Consider the following 26,244-nt stretch of genomic DNA (forward strand, 5'->3'; position numbering starts at 1 on the left):
GACTTCTTTCAGCCTCAGTTTGTCCTGCTCTTATTGTGTTCAGGGATAATAAGAAAGTATGAAATGAGAAACAAATTTATTAACGAGTGTGAAAATCCTGCTGAAAACGTTTTCCGCCTCGTTTTCGGGCTCACTGATACGCGTTGAATGTATTGTGTTCATTTCTTGGTGAATTTATGAACAGTGTTTGTCTGTCAGCGTTATCTGTGCTCTGTTTCGCCAAAGGTCAATTTCATGTATATTAATTTGCTGAATTAATGCACACAGACGCTGTATTGTACTCAGAGTATTTTTAGACAAAACATCTGCCCTTTAAGAGCACAAAACTAAATATATGAATTTTAAATATGCACGTTTATCGTTAAATATTTATTCAGATTCATGCGTCATTAATTTAAAGATTCATTAAAATGACAAAATAATACCCTATTATTCGTGCTATCCAATTCAAACGGTGTTTTTGCATGTTTTATACCATTTGTTACTAATCTATTATGAATTATGGATCATAATGTAGCTCTGGTGGTAGACTGGGTTAGTTATTAATGGTGGGGTTGGTGGTTCAGTCTCCTGTGTCCTTGAGCAAGGCACTAAACCTCAAACTGCTCACGATGAGTGTGTATGTGTACTTTACAATCCTCCCAAGCATATAGACTCTTTGTGTGGATCTTTTATGCAGCCTCGGCATGTTGTGAAAATGACATGAAGTGAACATATAGTTTGTTGTTAGAGAGACTTCTGGATCCTTCTGCCGGTTACTTTTTAAAACCTGAACTAGACTCACTGTGTTTCTTCCAGATACGTGAGATCGCGTACGAAACACGACATCGACATGCGTATCGGGATCCACTCGGGCTCTGTGCTGTGTGGCGTGTTGGGACTCAGGAAGTGGCAGTTTGACGTCTGGTCCTGGGACGTGGACATCGCCAACAAGCTGGAGTCTGGAGGGATCCCGGGGTGAGTACACCGAAGAGATTCAAGGTTTTTGGGGTTTTTCAAAACTGTTGTGAACTGTTTTATGTGGTGCTTTTTTAGTTTGTGTATGTTTTTCGTTTCATTTGGTTTTGTGTCCTGGTAAAGAAGCTGTTTTTGTAACGGAGGTCATGGGTTTAAATTCTGCCTGGATTTTTCAAATATATAATTTGTCTCTTCGTATCTTTTGCAGTCCAACCAAGAATCAATTTCCTTTGGAAATCAATGTGTGTTTGTTGGGGCGCTCTGATACACAGCAGTGGGAGTCATTTAAAGTGCCAAATTATCTCTGTATTTCCACTCTGATGGCCCTGTTTGGCCTTGGGACACTGGGTGGGAATAGTTGTCTAACTGCTGGTTTTAAACATCCCGCCACCATCTGCTGACCTGTGGTCTTGACTGAACTCAGCTTTCAGTTTCTCTGCAGTATTTCAGACAGAAGATCTCTCAGTGTTTGATGATGTAGGGTTTCGTCTCATCCAGCACACCAGACACCCTCCAGTAAGTGCTGGAACATACTGGACCTGAACTTCGAGTTCAGTGATATCACACTGTGCTGGATGTCATTCACACCTGCGCATGTCACTGATTGGCTGCTCCTCTCTGGCTCAATGTGTCGCTGCAATCAACTGCCGGACTCTTTGGTTTGGATGGAAACCTGCAGACTCTGTCACTGATCACATGTCATGTATATTTGTGAACTCTAGGGAGGATTTTGATCAATAAATATGCCGTGATATTCAGACTGAACAGCAGATTTAAAGGACTCCAACCTGAGAACAGACCGGTGATAATTCAAAGGAAACACTTGATTAAATCACCAGATGTCATCCCAACTGAACACCAGTGGGATTCTCCAACACCATCATCAAACCACAGAACGAGGGGAAAGCTTTTGTTGGTCCCATCAGTTCTGGAGGCTCGTGGTGGAACAACACACTTTATGTTGGGTTTAACTTTCACTTCTCATCCACCTGTACCTTGGCAGGTGCCCACAGGGAGATCTTTCACTACAGTTGCTTATTGTTTGTACTGAGGATTGAACTGGAAGAGTTGTGTGGCCGTCCAAGTGTTTGAAATGAGGAAAAACTTTTCAGTGAAATAACTCTGTCTATGGGAAAAGAAATAGGACTTTTCCTTCAGAGACCTCGTAGGTGTTCTCTGTATTCTCTTCCCCCAAGAATAAGTTTTAGTTGTGAAGAGTTGTTGTGTGGGTTTTACTCTTTGTCGTGCAGGAAAATGAATTGTTCTACAGGAAACTCTGAGTTCAATCAGAATCAGAATCAGGAATACTTTATTGATCCCTGGGTGGAAATTACAGGTGCTCCCATTCAAGAGTAGAAAGTAGCATACATTTAGAAATGAGAAGTATGTACAAATATAAGAGACGCGACTGTACCGTGTGTGACCGAAAGGGTGAAAAAAAGTACCAGAACTGTGTTTGTAGAGGGCGCAACTTCAAGAAGTTAGTAGTTAAAAATACGAAGTTATGATAAAGAAAAAATAAGAAAACAGACAGGAGCGACTGCAACAGGCTGCATGCAGGTCGGCGCATGCGCACTTCTTGTACAGTGTCCTACATGGTATCTGTTTATCCAGCATGACAGGATTTTGGCCGTACTACAGTACATTTCTTACTATGTAGCTGCACACGTTTCGTGTTGTTTTTACCTCAACAAAAGTAACTTTTGCTACGAGATTCTCTTGGAGCCAAAAGTCATCTGACCCTACTGAGGAACTACAAAGCCGAAGTAAAATGACTACATTCTCTGCCTGTCCGGTTCCAGGAGGATCCACATCTCTAAAGCTGCACTGGACTGTTTGAATGGCGACTACGAGGTGGAGGAGGGCCACGGGAAGGACCGCAACGACTTCCTGCGTCGCCACAACATCGAGACGTACCTCATCAAGCAGCCGGAGGAGAGCCTGCTCACCCTGCCCGAGGACATCATGAAGGAGGCGGCCAGCTCGGCCGACCGCCGGGCCAGCAGCACCACCTTCAACGAGGCGTCCTGGAGCCCCGAGCTTCCCTTTGACAACATCGTGGGGAAGCAGAACGTAAGTCCCGCCGCTGCTTGTAATTCAAATCACGTTGTGCACTTTATCACACTGTGAAAAAACCATCTGTCTTGACAGCAAACTGGTTCTGCTACTGAGGATTAAACTGTTATTTTTATTCAAACGTGGGGGTGGCATTTTCCAGGAGGAAATATGGTCACACTGTTAGCAGGATATTTTAGCTGTTTGTCAAACTCTTGTTTTTCAAACCAAATTGAATCAAGTAAAATAACCTTAACCTGCAGACGGCCCTTGTTTGTTGAAAATAAGACTTTAAGCCTCCCTGCAGGATGAAGTGGCTTCCTAAGATGGACGTTTTTTTTGCAGTGCATGAGATCTTCTCAGTTGTCTCGCCTGTTCGTTGGTTGTTTTGTCTTTTTTTGTTTTCCTGGGAATGAGTGGACAGCTTTCTGTGGAGAGATTGTGTTACCGTGGTAACGCGTCACCATGTGTCAGCCTGCCTGTTTGTGAGGATGACGAGCTTCTTATTGTGTGGCCCATTTTAAACATCCTCTTCATCCCTTCTTCATTTGTCTGCGCTCCTCTCCGCCCGTGACAACAAACCGGCCCCCGGAGGCATCGTGTTGACATTTTGGGTGTTTTGTCTGAAATGGTTGATTTTGGAGGAAGTACTGCAGCGTTGAGTGAGAGGCCAGTTCATCCCAAAGACCATTTTACCTGCCAGAAAGTCAGATCAGTCCGTTCTGAACACATTCTTTCAACCAAGTCTGCCTACTCTTTTTAGATTTAGTGCTCATGTACAACAGCGTCCAGTGTGGAGAGAAGCAAACCTCCTGATTAAGGCAAATGTTGTGACAAGAGCTGAGCGTTAGTGACTTGAACTTAATGCGAGCAGCAACAGGGAGCTAGCGGCGAGTCATGAACAGTGGAGTGACATGAGCAGTTGTTTTAAGACCAGACGTGCGGCTGCACTTTGAACCATTTGCAGAGGTTTTACTGTGCAAGCTGGCAGCCCCGTCAGGACGTTACAGTAGTCGAGACGAGAGAGGACCAGGGCCTGGACAACCAGTAGACTGGCATACTCAGTCAGATAAGACCTGATCTTTCTTTTATATAGGGCTCTTTTATATAATGCAAAGTGACATTTTAATGTGAAGCACTTTGTGACGTCTGATCCGGAATGGTTCTTTATTAATACATGTAGCTCACACACATACTCCTATGATATAGAAAAACAACAGAGTTAGATGGATGAGAAGACGCCAAGCTGACAAAGTTCAGGGTGAAGCGGATCAGGCTCAGGGTCGGCGTCTTCATTTATTCACTTTCCCGGGATTCATTCCAGAAAAATGTTGGTCCCAAGCCCACACAGTCATTCACAGACCTGCACATGGGGGTATCTGCTGCCCCCCTCCCCCACCTACACTCACAGATATGTCACCATACATAGTAGCTCAGGGGGGATAGCTGCATATTCAGGCCACAGTTGCATCCCCAGATTGGTTTGAGGGGACGAGCTGTTGCCTCTTGTGTTGTTGGCGCCAAAAAAAACACCGCCTGGCCTGAACTCAGCGTTCCTCCACCAGAACCAAGCGGTGACTTTCTACGACCTGCTGCTTCTCCGTTCAGCTCCGCCGCGACTCATCAGGAACATTTCAAAGCTCTCGCTGGAGTGAGCGAGATCACTTAGCTTCACATTTCATGTCAGATACACTGGCAGGTTGTTTCAAAGCCCCGGATGGAGACAAGACAAGACGGGAGGAGCTGGGGATCGAACCGCCAGCCCTGTGATTAACTTGATTACTAACTGTAATATTCTTTCCACTGACCGTTCAATTAATAAGCCCTTTCAGCACGATTCACAACGTCAACACATCTTTATATCATTACAATGTGGTTTCAGTGTAAGATGATAAGCGATATGTCCCAGCCCTCGTGTGAAATCTGTCTTCACTGTCAGCTTGTGATCAATGTGCAGAGCCACAGTTTGTTGTTTCATCTCGTGCAGCCATGAGCTAACAGTGAACTCTGCGTTACCTCTCGTGTATATATGAGGACATGTGCAGCTCCTCCTCCACCGCCGGCCTGTCAGGAGCTTAAAGCATTTGATGTAGCCGTGCGTTTGGATTCAGAGGAATGTTATTTCTGAAAAGTGCCACTTCTTTGTTTCTAGCACAATGAAAACCTGTCAGGACAGTCTTTTCAAAAAGTGGCTCTTTGCATATCAAAGGATTCTCGGAGGAGTTTTAAAGTGTCTTTTATGTTGTCGCTTGGCTCTGCCTGGAGCTCAGCTTCTCCCTCTCTGGTGGTTTTGTGTCCTCTTGGCCCCCGTCCTCCCTTCCTGTTGGTCTGATGCAGTTTTCAGCATCACTGGATTGAGGACAAGGTAAAATATTAGTGTGTGTGTGTGTGTGTTGGTAAGACAAAGAGGGAGAGGAGTGAGAGTGTATTTTATTTTAATTCACTGTGGTAGAATCCAAAAGGTGCCGTGAGGTCTTTAACTTCTCCGTGCTTAGAAGCTTGCTGATACATCGGCCAGGCCAACATAACAAGGGGACACATTGACCAGCTAGCATTGATAGCTCTCAGGTCCCTGCCGCTGTCGGTCCCCGGCCCTCACGAGTCCGTGGGGGTCAAAGAGAGGACGGGAGATGTCAGGGACGGTGAAGCAAAGCTAGCGTTGGAGTGTTTACAGACATGAGGGTGATCTCAATCTTCTCAACTGTCGGCAAGAAAGCAAATAATAGAACTATTCTTTTAAATACAATATTGGCCAATATGTTGTTATCAGATTTTCAAAACTTTACGTGTCTGACGTCGAACTGTGGAGATGATGATGCTAGAACGGCCCCCTCTCTACTTCCTACCCCCTTACTTCCGGCACCCTTGTAGTGACGCTGTCACGTTGATGAAATCTGTCCACAGACAGACAGACAGGCAGACAGACAGACACGGCTGGTAATAAAAACTAAAAAGTGACGTATATAAAATATTCAATATTATTATTATTTTCATTATGGATTAATCTATAGATTATTTTGTCAATTAATCGTTTAGTCTATAAAACAAAGAAAAAGTCCTCACATTGGAGAAGCTGCAAGAGACAGAATGTTTGGCATTTTTGCTTCATAATTGATAATCGATTAATTTTCTCAATCAATTGATAAAAACAATCAACATTAATGATTTACCCCTCGTGTTAAAACAGACGTTGGGTTTAAGAGAAGATCACGATTTGGTGACGTGACTTAAAAAAACGCGGGACACGACCCACCCCGGCCTCCTGTTTGACCGACCCGTGCACCCAGGCCTCCTCCATATGTGGACTTTGTGGTAACCTGAGACGGATGGGTTCACATTGAAACCCCGGGGACTTACTGACATGGACAATATATGAACCTCCATTAACTGTAAACAGCTGGTTGAAGAGCATGAAGAGTGATGAAAGATGATTCACCAGTAACCAGGCAACAGCTCTGTGCTGATAACAGTATTTGGTATTTGACTTCCAATCGTCCTGGTTTTTATTGCGAAGTAGCCTGATGACTATTGAATAAATGACATCATATCCTGTCCGCCACTGAGCAAAGACTTGTGAGTCCTGGACGCCGAGCTCCAGCCCTGAAATCAGACTCCAGCTCTGTGTAGGCTCTGTGTACCGGCTGAGTGGCTCTGTCTTTACCTCTTTCATGCTTCGCTGTGTGCCTGCTGGCTCCCATGATGCACAGCACTGTCACAGCGCTTTCACCTCAAAGGAGGTTGTGCGTTCCCTCAGAAGACCCAGTTACTCAGTGTCTCTACACCGAAGCCCAGGCCAAGAAGAACATTCCTTCTTTGGTTCTCGTCTGTGTTTTTGAGATGTTTGCTTTCATTTCCACTGAAAACATTTTTTTAAATGTTTAAAATGGTGTCAGGTGGCTCAGCCATCTGAGGCAGCTCGGTCTCATTCTGGATCCTCCACCCTAATTCACTCTCTGTCACCAAATGAAAAAGAAATTGCTTCCACGACTATTTATTGAAAGTTCATTTAGGTTCAATTCGAGGTTTGGATTGAATTATCTTAAATCCCCAAATGAGACTCATTAAACACCGGAAAACAATTGTTGGAGAGATGAAAAATTGAGAGTCCACTGAATGCTATTATTAGCATACATTAGCATGTAACTAACTGGGAACTGAACATGCCAACATTTAATGTGGTACCTGTAAACATTCTGTCAATAACGCACACTCAGTTCTTCTCTTGTAATCTCGTATTTATGTTTACGTCACATTTTGTTCTTTGGTTTAGAATGATGATGCTGAAGAGGAACGTAGAAGAAGACTCAGAGTCTAGAAGCGTGCACGGTGCCGACTGGTGTAGTATTAGCACACTAACGTTAGAAATAAGCTCAGCTGAACAGTCGAAGCTGATGGGAACTCGTCATTAGTTGTTGTTTTTTTATTAAAGATTCTTTTTGGGGCATTTTATGCCTGTTTTTGGTAGTGATATTGGCCGCCCACCTAGAGTCCAGTTCCCTTCAAGGTCTCCGCCGCTGAGTCCGTTCTAGACCTGCTCTTTATGTAAAGTGTCACGAGATGACTTTTGTTGTGATTGTATAAGTACAAATTTAATTGAAGTATCCAGTCTTCAACGAGTTGGTGAAAACGTTGACCTGTTGGTGGCGCTACATGAAGAGTCAGGCGATCAACAGCTTCATCAGGATTCATCCACGTTTCATGGCAATCTGTCCAATAGTTGCTGTTAGTCCAGGTCCAGGAGCCGCCTGCTTGCAGTCATGTTGCAGTGAATTTTACTTTCTGGCTCTAAAGTATTAAGTTATTGATCTGTCACACTACCAGACATGTGAGACATCCAGCAGGTGAAAGTCCTCTGATATTACTATATATATTCACCACCACTCCCCCCCCACCCCCCACCTCCAGTTGCCCTTTTCCTGGCATCATATGTTGGCATTTCCGAGAGACAAATGTGTCCTGTTATTAATATGTATCATACATGTAACCCCCCCCCCCCCATACTGCTTCCCCATATAGCCGACCAACATCACACCGGCCAGTACACAGAAGAAAAATGTCAGAGGAGGAAGCATGTGCCCTTTAGGCTGTACGCTTCCTCAGGGACGTGCACGCCAAAAACAATCATGGCAGCACGGCTCATAACACTGGCAACCGTCCCCTTTGAGCCCTCGTGTCATGAGTGTACGGCAGAGGTCATAAAGTGGCCTATGAAGTATTAGATCCACATTTCCGATATAGAGTTGCACCCTCTTCTCTGTGATTCATGTCGTTGGTCCCAAAAGAGGGTCTAGTACAAAATAGATCCAGTGGAGATCCCACGGTTTTCTCGGATGTGTCAGGCTGAATTATAGGGGAAAGAGTACAGTGCCCAGAATATCTGTAAAGGTTTCAGGTTTTTCTTTAAAGCTCCACCAGGAAATGTTTTCCTGTTTGAATCCAGTTGCATAAGAGATGATCAGTCTGTGATGTTCAAAGCATTTCAGCTCTTATTTTGTATTTGTTTTCTGACGTCAGGAGGTCGTCTGTGCTGCATCTAGGAAGGTGGAGAGTGCAACGGCTATAAGTGATAGTGAAGTGATTTCTTACAGTTTGTGAAAAAGTGAGTACGGAGTAAATAGGTGAGATGACATTTTGACAAAATAAAGCTCTTTGTGTGTATTTACAATACTAGGACTACAGGAGTACTTCAGGAGTACTACTATCCAGTCCAATTCATTATGGCCCAAGCCCAACTTGTCTCGAGCTCGACTTGGTTCGGATCAGTGACTTCCTGCAGTCTCCACTGGTTGCCTAACAACCTCACAGTGACTGCACCCGGCCAGGAAATAGTCCGGCACATAATTCCCAGAAAGACCACAACGTGTTGTTTTTACACTTTGGTTTTTATGGATTAAACAAAGATATAATGTGTTAATCAGTAAGCTTGCTGGTAGGCAGAGACAGGCTAGCTGTTTCTCCTGCTTTTCAGTCCTCATGCTAAGCTAAGCTAGCTTCTCCGGGCCCCAGCTTCATATTTAACGAAACAGACATAAGGGTGGTATCGATCTTCTCGCCGAACTATTCCTTAAAGCCCACATTCCTTACAGACCAAGCAGAAGTGAGCTGAGATCGTTCTGAAATAAACTGATCGTACAAGTCATCTACAAGTCATCTACAAGTCATCTACAAGTCATCGCCATGAATTGGCCCCGGAACATTTGAAGTAGCTGATGCTCATCTGATTCCACAAAATACCGTCCAATTGTCTTCATTATAATGAAGCTCATGTGTTTTCTGTGGCTGCGGCAGATATGTTAATGATTTGACACACAGGCCGCACATCTTCATTCATATGCAACGGAGGTTTTGTCGAGTTCAAGTTCAACGTCAGCTCTCTCTCTCTCTCTTCACTGTGTGCAGAGAACAAAAGAGGGCGATTTACATTCAGTTAATGCTCTATTCTGGCAGAGACACAGGACATTCGGGAAAGTCCTTAGTTTTTAGCAGGCAGGACTTTTCTTGATTCTATATTTCTTTTTGTTTACATTGCGTTTGCTATTATCACCTCCAGCTCATCCAAAACTCTGCTGCCATGATTTTGGCTTCCTTACACGGGCTAGCAGTTGCTTTTAGAATTGATTTTTGAATTGATTTCAAGTTATTTGTCAGATCTTCAGGATGCCTCGCTCCTTGTTGTCCCAAGGTCCAGATTAATTCACAAAGAGCCTTTCTGTGATTTTATGTATGTTATGACCGACACAACATTTTACTTCATTCTCCTGTCTTTGTGTTTTAAATTAAAACGTGTCTGCTAAATTAAAATAAAAAAATACATTTAAATAAATTTCCCCACATTATATATTCATAAGTATGGTTGTTCCTATTTCTCCAGATAGGAAAAAGAGTCAGAGTTACTAACTACTGCATTTGAACGTGAGGTGCACTTCATGTTACTTTAGATCATCCCATTTCCTCAGTAGTTTTTAATATTATCTGATTGATATCATGAAAGATGTTGAACCAAAAAACTAATATTTTGTACTACTGGATGGCACTGAGTGAGTTGTTTGACTTGTCTGTGGCTTACCTGTCTTACAGATGAATATCAAAGCTCTCCATATGTGAGAATCTTTCCGCTGAGGTTGATAAATGCTGCAGTTTCTGATTTGTGACCGATAAACCTCCAAATGGCTGTCATCTATAATCCCCAGGTAGCTCTGATTAGACTTGAATCTGCCTGCAATGACGGCCAGTGAGAGCCAGAATGGCTCACAGGTGAAAAAAAGAAAAAAAATCCATTAATCAAGATTTGTCTGGAAATGAACTTTTAACGATCTCAGTATGATGGATTTCATTAGTTAACGTGTTGGATTAAGCGCGACACCGTGAGACATTCGATTGGCCGGAGTTGGTGAGAGACATTTTGAATTTCTCACACACATCTCCATCATCACACATTTCCCTCATAATCACTTTAATGGCTGCCGGCTCTATAGGGCTCAGACACTCCAAAGGGTAATTTGTCCGAAGTTGCCACGCTGCTGCTTTAACTCACAGCTAATGGTGGAGAGCTAATGTCAGCGGCTCTGAGAAAATGACTGTGATCCTCACGTACGACCTTCATCACTTTTACCTCGAGTGCTTCTCCTCCAGGACGGACAGCAGCTCACCTTGACTAACTCCAGAGTAGAGCACATCAGAGGACTGTACCAATGGTTTGTATATTCTCACTGGGAGAATGACACTGTTTACGTCCTTTTGTCCGTGAGAATATTGTGTATCATATTCTGCGAAGGAAAGGAGGAAATTATGTAAAGTTTTCCGCAAAATCTCTTAGAAAGGAGGTTGAAGTGAATGTTAGACAGAGGTTCATGTCCTGTCTCCTACCAATGGTCAACTGTAGTTTAGTTTTTTAACCTTTTCCTATCCTTTACCAAGTAGTTTTTGTGCCTGAGGTGATAGTAACTGTTTCAGTACTGGCACATGATGTCGTTCTGCTGATTGGGTTGCCAGATCTGAAGGTGACTTCTAATTTCCTTGAGATTGTTAATCCATCAAAACTGAAGCTGCAAGTAGAGACCTTTTTGAAAACGTTCTTTTTTGTTGTGTTTAAAGACACTCCGACATCAGAAATTTGAGTCAGTTGCCTTTTCTGCAGTCAGATAATTAAACTTGTTGTTGTGGAACTATAAAGTGAACTTAGTGGACGGGGCGTCCTTTATTGCGCTAAGCTACGTAATATGAAACTAAAAGAAAGAAACCAAGGTGACAAATTATTCACGATGGATTATCTATTTATAGACATATCAATGATTCATTATTTCCCCACCAGAATTTTATTTTAGACCTCTATGTTGGGAAATTAAATGTTTGTAAAAAATATAATTAAACAGTAAACTGAATAAATAAATATGAAAAATCCAAACAATGAAAAATGGTAGGATGTATCGGGGGGACGCAATATTTTGGCTGCCGTCTTGGCTGCTGGACTCAAGTCACTGTAAGCTGATTTTCATAGAAATGAACAATCGAAAAATAGTCAGTGATTAGTAATTAAAGCATGAATGATTTCAAAACCATCAGTGTGGTCCTTTAAAGATGAAAGAGTTATGGGAGGTTACGACCTTCAGTTTATGGAAGGCCAAGCGAGGCGGGAAGTGATGAAGAGGTCAGTTTCACCTGAGGAGAGGGTCCGTTGTAAACCGAAGAACCTTGTCATTCAATTACCTTTTAATGTCTTGCAAGGTCGTCCTGGTTTAGGACGTAATGCATTTTTTTAAGTGCTCAAACATTTTGGACGATCCAGTCTATGAAAATGTGATTTTTTTTTTCAAACCTTCACTTGTTAAAGATTAACACGATAAAATAAATGTTCGTTTGTTTTCATTTTGTGCATTTGGTGTTTTTGTTGTGACATTTTTGCAACTAAACTGTTTTTCTCTCAGCTGCGTTTCCATTTCATGCTTTTTTTAAATTTTCATCCGTTTTGAGTGTTTTCATTCCCAGTCCTTCCCCTTTCCAATCACAGCCGTGGACATAAATTACAGCTTTGTTGTAAAATGTGCATAATTACAATTTTTGTCACCACTAACATCAGCGCAAAGTGAACATGCTGCGAGTGAATGAGAGATGCATGACTTGCTCTGAGCTGTCTGTCTGATAGCGAACGTTGCATTTTGGTCTTCCCTTTTCTTCCTCTTCCTTAATTCTTTTCTTTTTCTTTTGTGTATGTAATGAACGTAACTGTGTGTCTGTTCTTCTTTTTCATTTGTAACTTGAATGAAACAAAAGGGGGACAAGCAGGTTCATTCTATGTGCATGTGCTTTCCCCCTAGACTCTGGCTGCCCTAACGAGAAATTCGATAAATCTGCTTCCAAACCATCTCGCACAAGCTTTGCATGTCCACTCTGGTCCTGAGGAAATTAACAAGCGAATAGAGAGCGCCATCGACTTACGGAGTGGCGATAAGTTGAGAAGAGAGCATATCAAGCCTTTCTCACTGATGTTTAAAGACTCCAGCCTGGAAGAGAAGGTAGCTGGGGTTTTAGACAGATGACTGTTTTTTTTTTTTCTTTCTCTCTCCCTCCTCATATCTATTCTTAGATGAAGATTTTCAGAAGCAAAACAAGAACCAGCTATTTTTTTTTTCCTGTCATGAGTAAGCTAAAGGCACTTGGCATTGTGGTATTGCAGAGAAATAAAGCATGGTATTTATTTAGTTTTACTGTAATTACACGAGTCTCTGTGACATAAGACAACACTTAATGGCTAACTAAGGGGCATTTATTCTATAGATATATAAATGTAGATATACTAAATGTAGATATGCTGGCCCAGGGTTTTATTTTCACTCCATTCAGTCTGAAGTGTGCCACCAGAATAATTATGGACTCACACGTTTTAATAATAGTCAGTTAATAAATTGATACACTTTAAAGAACTGATATGAATTTATGTTTAAATAATGCACTGATAAATTCAAAGTAAAACAAAAGGTAAATTAATGTACTAATTAATAATCCTGTTTTTTTTGTCCTGCCTTTTAATAATACATTATAATTACATTTTAAAATATAATTTATTCATTTTTAAAGGCTTTTTGTTATTTTACTGTCTTATTCCACCTCACGGTTCATTTTCTCACAGTCACCGTCCTCAAGGTCAAGAAGGACATTTCATTCTCAAGTTCAGTAAAGCGTTTTGAAATATATACATTTAGTAATTGGTTATAATACAAAAGGTGAAGTTTAATTAGAGGTATAATTATTCCGTCAGCACACTTCAGACTCTAAATAAACACAGTGAACCTAATCTCTAACTCTTCATTAACATCCATATTTGTTGAGTTACTGTTAAAACTGGGCTCAGACATTAAACCAGCGCACCCATGACTCATGTTTGATTCTGAAATAAAAGAAATCAGAGTATAGAATAGTCAGCTGGGCAAAACATTGATGTTTGGCAATTTGTTGATTTGTTTTTGCTGAGACTGCAGAACCCCCCCCCCCCTTTAGTTTACTCATGACCAAAAGTCCATGACATGGACCTGTTACCCTTTTACAGTCTTTTTCTTTTTACAGGAGCGCATTGCATTCACTAAAGACAAAAGCCCTTCTGAGATGGTTCTCAAATTTATGACTTACATATCCAGATACTGCAGTGAATTACTACTAGACCAAATGATCAGACTACGACTAGTCATTTTTTGATTTACCAGATAAGGACACTCAAAGATGGTGGGTAAGAAACAGAATACATACAGAATCAACATGATTAACAGTCGTCATCATTTGATAAAGAAGGGCTATAATGAGTCAGCTGTTGGGTCAGTCTTTACAAACTCATCCTGTGCAGCCAAACATTGATCAAACCCACAGACCTTTATTTTAAATTCTGTTGGAGATCCTACATTTTCCAAAGATACCAGATATCAGGCTGGATTTTGAGGAAATGTGTCTAAAACAAGACAACAAGAATATCTCCATTTAATGGAGTATAGTGCGTATTTCAGTCCGTGTAAAGAAAATATATATATTCAATGAAGACCTGGAACAAGCTGTTAAAGAATGTGATAAATAGATTTTTAATGCGCTAATTTGCTATATTTTCCTCTTTGGTTTGATGCTTTGGCAGCTACAAGTACATAAACACTATAAATGGGTTTATTTACGGCATTATTTGCTGTCAACAGCTGACAGCAACTAAACTTGGACGAGTTGTTGCCATAGCAACGAATTCCAATGAAACAGCCCATAGCAGGGTTTTGACCGATCACTTAACGCTGACAAGCGACGGGTAATTCTAAAGAACGTATGTTGTAAAGATGTTAAGTCATAGTCATAAGATATGGACGTCATAATAACAAGAAAATGTGTCTGAATGTTCTTCTTCTTTGGTGAATATAATGCACTTCTGTAGCTTCTCCCCATTTTTTTTTTGCTCCATGAATAAGCTCACCTTTAACCTTTGAGTTGACCTTCATATGGGCCCCCCCCCACATCTATGTTTCCCTTGGAACCCCACTGCCATCTTCAAAACTTTTCCAAGAACCTCATTTTTTTTAACCTCCTCAGTACGTGTGCAGTGATTTGCTGTTGGCCTCCCTCATTTTTTTTTTGCCAAAGTTGTGACGAAACGTGAAGCATCCTCTTGCTAATTTCCCAGCATCCTTTGAGAAAGAGACAGAGCGAGGATGGGGCAGCGGGGGTCACGGGGGTGGAAAGTTTAACACTCAGACAGTTTCCTCCTTTTATCTCCATACAACCAATGAAGTTGACTATGCTCCTTTGTACATTAACGTTACAAGAGATGTTATTTTATTCTATTATTCTTTTCAAGGAATAGAAATAGAAAAATAAGCTTAGCTAAGATCCATAATTTTTACCCAACAGCAGCTGTATTAATGTCATTTTTCAGGTAAAATTGACGCAGTAGAGGAAAAGAAGAAAGTCTCAAAACTTAAAAACTGGATTGAAGTAGGAGTACTAGCATAAATGCACTTGTTTGCTGTCGTTGTTTCCTGAGTTCTTGTAAACTGTGCTGGCCTGTGAAAACTTTTGAAAGAAGTTTTGAAGTTCATTATCTATTATTTGTCAAATCCAGAGAATTGACATTTGAGTTAAGCTTTGAGAAACCCTCTCCCCCCTCACAGTTAGCTTTATTCTTTAGCTTTCTGTTTGTGTCTCTGACTCAGCTAACAGCTAACGGCTAACAGCGAGCATTGTGCCTGTCAGCGCTGCACCTTCCCCAGGACCCCGCCGCTAACCCACCGGCTCCTGTCTCTCTCTAACGCTTGTGGTTGAACCATTGCATGCGTCTGTGGCGGTGCGTCGGCGTGTTTGAGGTGCATTTCAGTGTGTTCAGTCTTTTCTTGTTTGTCTGAAAACTTGTTTCTTCATCTTCCCCTTCACCTCCTCTTCCTCCTTCTTTTCTCTTCTTCTTCTTCTCCCTTTCACGGTAAAGTACTCCCAGATGAGGGACGAGGTGTTCAAGTCCAACCTGGTGTGCGCCTTCATCGTGCTCATCTTCATCACCACCATCCAAAGCCTGCTTCCCTCCGCCAGGTAAAAGAGGACGGACTGTCGACATATTGCATAAAATACGGGATATTGTATTCTGTATCTTTAGTTATTACGAGAACATAAAATACACGTTTTAATCTGATATTTAATATTTACATATATCAAAATGGTTTCTGTGATGCCTTTATGTGTTGGGAAAGACCAAAATCCAATCCTTAAATGTTAATTATTATTTTGCCATTTATTGTGTTTCTGCAGGATGGTAACCATGGTGATCCAGTTCTCAGTCCTCATCGTCCTCCATTCCTGTCTGGTCCTAGTTACAACGGCGGAAGACTACAAGTGTCTGCCTCTGGTCCTGCGCAAAGCCTGCTGCTGGATCAATGAGACCTACACAGCGCGAAACGTCATTATCTTCGTCTCAATCCTCATCAACTTCCTGGCAGCCATGATCAATATAGTGAGTTCAGTTTCCACTTCCAGATTATTATTTGATTGCAGAATATTTACAGAGGTGACATTTGTTGTCTACGCTGAGTTTGCCAATAACCACAAAGACACACAGCAGAGATTGGGGTTTTCTGACTTTGCTCTGCTTCTGGTTTCCAAATGCTGTAAACAAATCCCATGAAAAGATCAAAATAGTCTGTCTCACAGTACTTGTTGACTTCCCTTCCCTGTCTGTTGCATTGGTTCCTACTGAGGATGTAAATGTTTAAAACTCGTCTCAAATATACAGTTTAATTTACAAAAAAAAGGCTCAGTAATTTCATGAAACAGCTGGATAATGTAGTGTACTCAGACAGGAGGAAATAGTGCACTTGTTGGGGACTACTTTCAGTGGTGGATGAATACACATTTGGTACTCTACCAATGTGATGTTGTAGAGCAAAACATTCAAATGACATCCTTAAATTTCACCAATTTCAAGCCAGACCTATAAATAGTATGAGGTTGAATTCACTCACTTGAATTCTGTCTCTGACATAAGAACCAAATTCATACTATAGCCAATCACAAAAGGGGTCAACTCACAACAAACCGGACTTTGAAAAGTGAAATCGAAAAGTTGAGTGGGTTGAATTTCAAAACAATGAGGGTTATGTGGTCAGTTTGTCAGCGCTGTCTGAAAGTCCGACCTCATCGACCTCAATTTACCTGATATGTTAACTCTGTTCTTCATCTGAAAGACACTGGCTCGCTAGTCATTACTTAACGAAAGCACATGAAACAAGCTCATTATTAGCTTTTGGTGTTGCAGGGTCTCTGATTTCATCAGGCAGACCGTATTAAACAACCCTGAGGCCTCAACTGGTGATAAAAAGGATCAGTTAGTCAAAGAAACAGAACCTTCGCACTGAGGCTTGTTTGTGTAAAGGAATTAAAACTGGAGGAAGTGTTTCCTTTCCTATTAGTTATTAATGTCCAGCATCAATAACAAGTGGAAACTTCCTGACATCTTAAGAGAGCATCAGTAGAGAAAGTTATTGTCAAACAAAATGGTCCCTGTTTTCAGCCCTGTGTCCCTGCTGCACAGCTGTATCACCTGTCACGCCGCTTAATAAAAGATCAAGTAAAAGTGTCCTCGCTCTGTGCTCCTCCAGAAGCCTCCTCTCTCCTCGTCTCCTCAAGGTGCTCCTCCATCTCACGGGAGGAGAGAGGAACAGATCAGCTGTTTATTGTCATGAAAAGGTTTCAGAAACGTGCAGCTTCCTGCAGAGAGCTGAATCTCAGCCTCACAATGAGCCGCCACTTTCTGACACAAACATCCTGAATGATTAAAAGCTTCATCAACAAATGCATGAAGAGGAATTCTGGCCTCTGACCCTGCGTCAGTTTAAGACTGTACAACAACAATAACCCCCCCCCCCCTCTGTTGGTCTCTCGCAGCTGTGGTGCGACTTCGACAAGTCCAGCACCTTCAGGAACCAGACGTACAACGAGTCGGCCTCCATCCCAGACATCTGCTTCTACCCAGAGGTACCGACTAAATGAGGTGTCTGAATTTTGCAGTCAGGTCCATCTGTTGTGTTTTTTTCACTTCTGCAACAGCGGCAAAATGATGAATTAAACATCCTCGACATCTGCTCACACCCAGAGGGAGGTCTCGCCTCAGACACCGGCGACTGATGGAGCCATCAGAACGTCACGGAGAAAACATCCATTATGTTATTTTGCAGCTGATTGATGGACTCAATAAGGGAGCAACAAGCTCCGAGCTTTGGTTGAGCCACGCATCTTTGCATGTATATGTCACAACCTTATTTCCTCCGGAGGGTCGGGAGAGCTCGTGTACGTAAAAAAAACACTGGGACAAAGCCAGACTATGTTATATATTAGATTCCACACACAAACTAAAAAAAAATGCAAATCTGAGGCCTTTGGTGATGTGGAGTGTTATTCATTATAATGTTTTCTATCCTGTAAAGAGGCACTCCACCAACTTTAAACATAAAGGTCAGTTCACTAGTTAAAACTTAACTTTAGTGTCATGTCTTCTGAGCTGTGTCTGGTCTAGTATTTCAGTTGAGACTACAAATTAATAACGGAAAGCCTGTGTCACAAACTGGGGGCATGGAGTTTTAAATGGGTGTTTACCAGACAAGTAGGGTCTAATGAAAAGACGCTATGGAGTTGCATTATGGGAAATGTAGGCTCTAGTGTTTGGAGCTTGGCCCACACTGGAGACTAGAAGCCTCTGCTGCTTCGATATTTTTTATTTTTTAGAAGTTTTGACATGTAGGAAGTCTGCGCTGTTGAACAGCCCCCTCATTTTTTAATTGACATGTCTTAAGTTTCCAATTGCCTGTCAGTGACCTTCACCAGAATAACTCCATGCACTGACTCAGTGAATGTCAGTAGTTCTGCAGGTATTTGGTCACAAACCAGTTAGTTATTACAGTTATTACATTAACATGAAGGTTTGAACCACGGTCCATGAGGTGTCTTAGTCCTACTGTAAAGTGTTGGAATCTGTTTGAGGAAAGGATGGACCTGCTGATATTCACCGGCTTTGTTTTCCTCAGTATTTTGTGTTCACGGGGGTCCTGGCGATGGTGACGTGTGCCGTGTTCCTGCGGCTGAACTCCGTGTTGAAGTTGGCGGTGCTGCTGTTGATGATCGCCATCTACTCGCTGCTGACTGAAGCTTTCTACACCTCGCTGTTCGTTCGCTACGACACCGTCCACCACAACACAGAGTGAGTGTTTTAGAAGGACGTGTTCAACGGTCACATATGAGGGAAATGTCCGGGTGTCTACGTTTGGCCGTGCAGCGTCTGGTTAGAAAGACTGATTAGATTGGATTCGCTGCGTAGGTTTTAATAGTAATGTAGGCAAATTGGAGAAACTAACTCCTCGCAAAGTTCATATTAACAAAGTACATTGTTGAAGTAAAGACACATCAGGGAGCCTCGTTGACCTTATTTCTGGACGTAAATGTTGCAAATGTGAGAAAACTCATCTCGCAGGCGTTGTCAGTGATAGTGCAGTGACCTTTACCAGGACAATATATGAAGGCATCCTGAGCATGTAACCGTGAAAAAAAGCACTGTGCCCCCTTGAAGCAGAGGTTTCCATACAGGCTCCGTAGGGAGCTGATGGGAGGCAGATTCATTTCTTTAAGGCCTTCTGGGACACGAGAGAGAAGGTCAAGATGAAAAGACCTCAGAAGGAGTGCATTTCCACTGCAAAAAGTGCCAGACTCCACTCATTTAGCCTAATATTTTATTTATTTGTGCAGAAATTCACCAGAACAGTTTGGGCGTCAGTTGATGCATCTCAAATAACGTGAAGCTTTATGATGCAGCCAGCGTAACTAAACATTTGAAACGTCTGTATGCGGAGTACGTTCCAATAAATATTTCACTGTCACGACCTTCTTCTCTGCAGTTCTTCTGGGAGTTTAAATCTCTATGAAATGGCCAGAGCAGCATATCTACATCTCTCTCTGAGCTGTTAATCCTCAGTGAGCCTCAGATCAGCCTGAGATCCTGCAGGACTTCTGGTCCTTCTACAGTCTGAGCTCATGGAGGTTATTTTCTCCGTCGGGCTCCTGCTGTGCGGAACAAACTGAACGAGCAGATTAGACGAGAAAAATCAGTGTCGTCTTTTAAAACGCTTCTAAAAACTTTTTAGGGTTGCTTTCTCTCAACTGCTCTGAATTACGTCTTATCTTAAGGAATGTTTGATTTTAGGCTTGAATTTTGCATTAACGGTGAATGGTTTTGTTTCCACACCTTGCCCTAATACTGGTTATCACGTAAAAGTAGATCATTGTTCATATGTCCTTGTTTGTTAAAAGGAAAATGAAAAGCGAGCAACAAAGTACTGTAATAAAAAGTGAAGCGCATCAGATGAACAAACTAACCCTCCTTTTGTTCCTACAGAAACTTCCTGGGGACCAAAGAGACGTCTTTGCTCCTGATGGCCATGTTCCTCCTCGCTGTGTTTTACCACGGCCAGCAGGTAAGACCACGCATGCTTCACCGCTTTCATCATCGGCGAGGTTTGATCACCTGAGCATAACTAGGCTTTGACCACAGAGGTGTCAGATCTGAAACCCCAGTGAGTTCTTTCAGAAAGCTCTGGTGTTTTATCTTTTTGTCACGATATGAGGACTTGTTGAAATATAGAGATCATTGTCTCACTTCATGTGATAAGGTTCAACTCATTTGTCTGATGGAGCTCCGGCCTTTATTCTGGAGACTAAAGCTGCTGGCGAGGTTGAGCTCTGCATGACTATAAATAATGTGAAGATGTGGTTCAAGTGACCGAAGGTGCAGTGGACCTGAGGAACGTTGCATCATTCTTGTTGCTATGCAGCCGTCTAATTAGAAGCCCCGACGGTCCTCAAACAAGACAATGAGGAGTCAAATTTCACAAAATTAAAATGCTGCAGTTTTTCTGCAAGCTAAAAGAACGTGCTGTCTATAATTATTGCCAACATTAGTTACATTAAGCATTAACATTATCACAGGCTGCTGAGCCTGTTGCACCTCCTCAGCTGCACCATCTCTTCGCCGGAACTTCGCTAAGTCGATGTGACGTTATGTGGCCGAGAAGTTACCATTCACATGTTTGTACCAGAGACGTCAGACTCTCTGCAGTGACTCTATAAGACTCTCTGCTGAAGACGTAGTTCAAATGATTATCCAGAGTGATGGTGGCACTATTTCTGATATTGCTGTTGAACATTTTAAATGTGCTTTTTCAGCTCTGTGAGTACCACAGACTAAATCCCGTTCACCTCCGTTGTACTGGGACCGGAGGGAATAATCTCAGAAACAGATATGTTAAACCTGGACAAAGTGTCTCCAAGTCTAGATCCTGCTCCACCAGGACAGCAGCTTTGGGATAAATCTCTCCAAGGGGTTGTACAATAAATCTGAGGGTTTGTGAGAATAAGAAAGGAGAAAATATGCTCTTCAGTGATGAAGTGTGATGACACTTGATTGGGAACCTACCCTTTAAATACCCAGCAGAAGCATTACATCCATAAAAACCAGAGAAGCCCGTTCTGTCGGGTGTTACTGCCGTGTATTATCTGACCTGAGTGATATTCTAAGAAAAACAGAAACAAACCACTTCATTTACACATCTGATGCATTGTACGAGCCATTTTTACAAAGCTGCAGTCGGAGTCAGCAGCCTGAAGGAAGCTGGTAATGCTCTCTATGGCAACCTTTGATCATGCAGTTCAGCGACTCGACGTCGGTCAGAGATGGAGGAGAGACATCGTCGTAATTGAAGGTCCTTTGTAGCCCCATAAAAGTAGAAAGCAGCCGCATTTGAAGTCATCCAGTGGCATATTGATTTTCCCTGGGTCAATTCTACCACTTGTTTGGCAAAGCAGAGACAATGACGGCTCACAGCATGAGGTGTGTGTAGCTCAGACGAGCTGTTTGTGTGAGATGCATCAGGCCAAGACAAAAGAGTGCAAATATCGTTGTGCAAAATGTGATCCAGCTTTCTTTTTAGTGCAGCGTTAATGGTTGGATGCTGTCTTTCCGGCAAAATAATCCAAATTATCTTTGAGAAAAACTGGTAGTGGGAGCTTCTCATGCCGATGCTCACAACAACACGTAGTGCGGACCTCAGCATCAAGCAAGCTGAATCCTTTTAGTAGTCAAGGTGTGTTTGCTGCCCCTAGTGGTGGATACATGTCATCTCCACTTGTGTCATTTTGTTTTATTGAAACATATCTGCCGTTTCCACCAGTTACCACGAGGCGTCACCAAATCAGCTCTGAAATCTTAACAATTCAAACTTGAAGGCAGGTTTTGATTTCTTTATGGCTCATTATCACTCGGGCAGCTACAGAAAACTTACTCACATGGCAAGAGTTTCTTAGAGAGGAACTTCAAGAAATACGACTTAATTGGGTATTGATCTGTCGGATCAAAATAAAGTGAAACAACATTTGCAACGGTCACCTGCTGCTGTAGAAACACGGCCAGCCCTCCTCGTGTTACAGCCTCCTGTGGAGCAAAGATCCAACAGAAACGTGTAGTGATGACGTAAAAACAGAGATGATATATCACCAAACTAAATAATGAAGCAGCTTCGTCATTTGGATTCTGCAACAAGGCTTTTCAGTCCTTTGTAGCGGAAAACTCGCAGCTCCGTCGTCTGTTGTTGAGAAACTACACAGAGGGTGTAAAAACATGCGTCGCTGCTTCTTTTAGAAGAGACATCAAAGTGATTTTATTGTGTTGGGAAGAAGAGCCTATTAGAGCAGAAAGATGGAGGAGACTCTTTTATTCTTCTTCTCAGCCTTTTTCATTTCAAGAACCTCATGCAAGCTCTCGTTCACTGCTGGTTAAATGCGAATGTTAAGTATTATGTCTTCACAATAACCCACACGACAACATTTGCACACATTTTCCCTTTAAATTACATTGAAGCCGCCGGTACACAACTTATTAAAATCTTTGACAAAGCATACGGAGAGTAGAGCTCACGGGGACGAAGACTGATGTATTGTTTTAAGTTGAGACTTGTATGTATTTTGCCATGTGATGATTTTCGTTTCTTTAGAAGCGGCAGAGGAAGCCGAGCCTCAGTCCTTTTACATAACAAACTAATGGCACCAGAGCACCGGAGCCAGATGAGGCTGTCCTTCATGAACGCTGCTTCCTGTCAGAGCTGTAATTACATTATCAAGCACAGTGAACATGAAGCATTTCATTACAAAGCTGAAGACAAGGCTCTTATTTTGAAATGATTAGGGTTCCTTGTTTTGACACCCCACTTTTCTGTTGAATCATTTCAAATAATTAATTAACTGCAGGATTAATAACAAGCCATCACACTACAAATGTTCATTTTCCATTGTGTTCCCTAACAACCCGTCGTTTGTTTCCTGCTCTGCCATGTCTACGGTTAAGGTTTGGTTAGGCTTAAAAACAACTCAGTTAAGTCAATGTATGAACAAGAGGTCACTTGCCAGGAAAACAAGGAAGTGTTTGATCAAACATCAGATGTGTCAGGAGGAAAATCTTACGTAATAATAATAATAATCTAAGTTATTAAGTGTTTAACAGTTAAACAAACAGAGTAACTTAAGAAGAAAACAATAAAACAGGTTCACATTATTGTGAAAATGTGAGAAAAGGCTTTCTGATAAAAGTGATTTGAGAGATGAACATCGTCCTGCGATCAAAGTTTTACTTCAGTAAAAGTATTAGCTGTAAAATGAACTCCAATGGGATGATGATATTCAAATGTAACACGTTATTCATAACTCAATATATGATGGCCAGTCAACTAAACTGTACATGACATAATAAAGAATATCACTAATCTCTAGTGTTGGTGAAGAATTAAAACTGTGTCAATGCTTCATAATGTCTAAAATACATATTAAATAAAAGGTAACCAGTAAGTAATTTTACCTCAAAAATGTAGTGAAGGAAAAGCAGAAAGTGAAAAGCTCCTCGTTGCTCTCCACGTCTGTGAAAACACTTCTTCCAGACTTCAGTTTGGGCCCAAAATCTGCTCCGTGTTTAATATCCTCATATATTTAAAGCTGTCAGGCCAGAACACGCGAGCGTACAGCTGAACGTTGTTCTGCAGCTGATCGCACAGTGTGAAAGATAACAGCGGCTCTAACGCTGAGTGAAACGTTTATGAGGAGTGGGTGTTTCCTTCCAGACGTCTCTGAGTGTTAACAGGAGCCGTGTGCTGCGGAGGTCACGTCGGTTAACGCCTGAGCGACCCGTTATTTCACCGGCCACCGTCTCATCACCCCAGTACCGAAGCGGCCCTGCAGGCTCTGCATTCTTAATTAGGAAAACTGAAGTTTTGTACTCACTCATATGATTAAGAGACTAATTGATAGCAGGATTAATCACAAAACTGTTTCCGCCAATCGCCAGAGAGAGACGCTTAAATCCTCACAGGCTTATCTGCCTGCCCCCGAAATTAATTTTCAATATCAGGGCTGCCCCCCCCCCCAGTACAAACTAAATGATACCGACTTTTGTTTGGCTCTAATGTATTCAAATGACTTTGTATTAATTGTGCATTCAGAAAAGCAATTTGTGCTGCCTATTAGAACCCTTTTTCTGCCCTTCAGATTGATCGCACTCTCTTGTGTTCCATAATTGATCCAACCTTTAACGGGTTTTTTTTATTCAGCCGTTCATTATGGAGCCGCGGCTCGGCCTTTCCATCATCGAAATGATGTAAACGACGGACTTTCCTCTTATCTTTGGTTGAATTTCTAAGCAATTAACAAAGTCTTAGGCCTGTCTGGAAAGGAGCTCTTTCAGGTCTTGAGAGGCTCGACAAGTTGCAGATTCTGGATATTTGTTTCTGTGAATAGTCATCACTGGTCACTGTATCAGGCAGCGTTAACAGGGTCAGGATGAGGATCTGTATATATATATATATATATATATTTACAAATGCTGAGTGTCTTTTAAAGCCCCTGAAAGCTTTGTTTTAAATCTCAAGTATTTCTCTACAACACGAGACACTTACGACTGAATAAGCATCAATCAGTTCTGACAAACACATCATTGTTCATGAAGATTTAAACGCTCGCAGTTTCAGCTAAACTGCTCCGTGGGTGTTTTCATCTGGTTTGATTGACAGTGACCTGGCAACTGGAAAATGTATGAAAACACAACGTAATCAGAGTCAGAGTACTTGTATCTCTGAGTACTACAAAGATTGAAGAATCTACAGTATGTAGAGGGTTGAAAAGTGACTGCTGGCGTCCCGGAGGATGATCTGCGATTGGCCCCTCAGCAGAGTAATACGGACTGAACTGAGAGATGAAGAAGCGCTCATGACGAGGACACTGTGCTAACGTTGTTTTTTTGTGTGTTTCCTCCATCTTCAGCTTGAGTACACGGCCCGGCTAGACTTCCTGTGGCGCGTCCAGGCCAAAGAGGAGATCAACGAGATGAAGGAGCTGCGAGAACACAACGAGAACATGCTGAGGAACATCCTGCCCAGCCACGTGGCCCGACACTTCCTGGAGAAGGACCGGGACAACGAGGTCCGCACAAAACCCAGTCACGCGTTTGAATTTTCCCTCACAGTGTCCGCAGACAGTCATGAAACAACTAACTTAAATTTAAAAAAAAAACAACCAAATTCACATTTTCAATGTCTCTCGTGAAGGTGATGCTTTTTTTAGGAGCGCCTGAACTCATCAACAGGGTTTTCAAAAGTGTCTCCAGCAGCATTACCATGTGACAGTAACTTTAATTTGACAAAGAAATAGTGAATACAGCGGACTATTATCTGTCTCAAACGAATCCAAAGCGTCAAAGTTCATTTTCAAGCCCACAGAAATCAACCAGGCTGGAAGGCAGAAATCAATGAAATCTCAAGGAAAATTCCAGTTTATTACAAGTTTGGTCAACAATGATGGTAACGTTGTACTCTCCTAAGTGATTGTTGAGATCTGGGAACACTGTGACGTCGACGGACGTAGTTTGTACAACCTGGTTTGTTTCTGATCAGACTTCAGCGATGTTGCTGCATTCCCAGATCTCAGCATTAACTTTTAACATTAATGCTGAAACAAGAGGATGGCCAAAGCTGGTAAAATAAGACCCCAGTGCAGGACTCCCTTTGTCACCCACTGATATGAATGGTTCATATTTTCAGTAAGTGACCATATCAAAGCACAACAGTGGCTCTGAAGCTCAGTGTTTCAGTCTGCAGCACCTCCTCTCACACATGTGTACATCTCACCTCAGCCGTCCCTGCAGACCTGCTCTGAAATTAGTCCCCTGCGTTCATTACAGTCAGATCCCTGAGCCTCGGTGTTCCAGCCCGCGGAGGAAAGAAAAGGCTCTGTAATTGCTTTTCAAACAGCTGTACAGAGAGAGAGAGAGAGCGGGAAGCGGTGGGGCGGTTCATTCAGCCGAGGAGCTTTTTTGGTCGCATGCATTTGATTTGATTTTAATAACATGTTGTCAGTCAGCGGCAGAGAACGCATTGATTTGTCTCTCGGTCGCAGCAGTGACTCAGCTGCCCAAACTCTCAGAGAGTCAAACTTTACCAAGTTTCTCTTTTTGTTCACCTTCTCTCTGTTGCCCTTTTCCTTTTGTACTTTTAACTTCCTCTGAATGAAGCGTTAAAAGTCTAGAATGGAAACAAATACACACACACACACAAAGGGTCTTCTCAAACTGTTGCCACAACTATAATTGAGTGCTGCGGCATTATAATTTAACTTAACTGACAGGAACAATCTCCACCAAACTCTACA

The 26,244-nt window shown here is 42.1% G+C and overlaps 1 protein-coding gene across 1 annotated transcript in view; it reads left to right on the plus strand.

Moving 5' to 3' along the window:
• The window catches only part of adcy8 (adenylate cyclase 8 (brain)), a 74,951-nt gene that overhangs the window by 41,889 nt on the left and 6,818 nt on the right, over positions 1 to 26,244 (plus strand). Inside the window, exons 6-14 of the mRNA XM_070919698.1 lie at positions 799 to 957; positions 2,760 to 3,030; positions 12,327 to 12,524; positions 15,455 to 15,555; positions 15,772 to 15,973; positions 17,404 to 17,493; positions 18,540 to 18,712; positions 19,901 to 19,979; positions 24,862 to 25,020. Coding sequence (XP_070775799.1) covers positions 799 to 957; positions 2,760 to 3,030; positions 12,327 to 12,524; positions 15,455 to 15,555; positions 15,772 to 15,973; positions 17,404 to 17,493; positions 18,540 to 18,712; positions 19,901 to 19,979; positions 24,862 to 25,020 — 1,432 coding nt within the window. The remainder of the gene's footprint in view (positions 1 to 798; positions 958 to 2,759; positions 3,031 to 12,326; positions 12,525 to 15,454; positions 15,556 to 15,771; positions 15,974 to 17,403; positions 17,494 to 18,539; positions 18,713 to 19,900; positions 19,980 to 24,861; positions 25,021 to 26,244) is intronic.

Source organism: Enoplosus armatus, chromosome 14, assembly GCF_043641665.1.
Source record: "Enoplosus armatus isolate fEnoArm2 chromosome 14, fEnoArm2.hap1, whole genome shotgun sequence".
Taxonomy (NCBI): Eukaryota; Metazoa; Chordata; class Actinopteri; order Centrarchiformes; family Enoplosidae; genus Enoplosus; species Enoplosus armatus.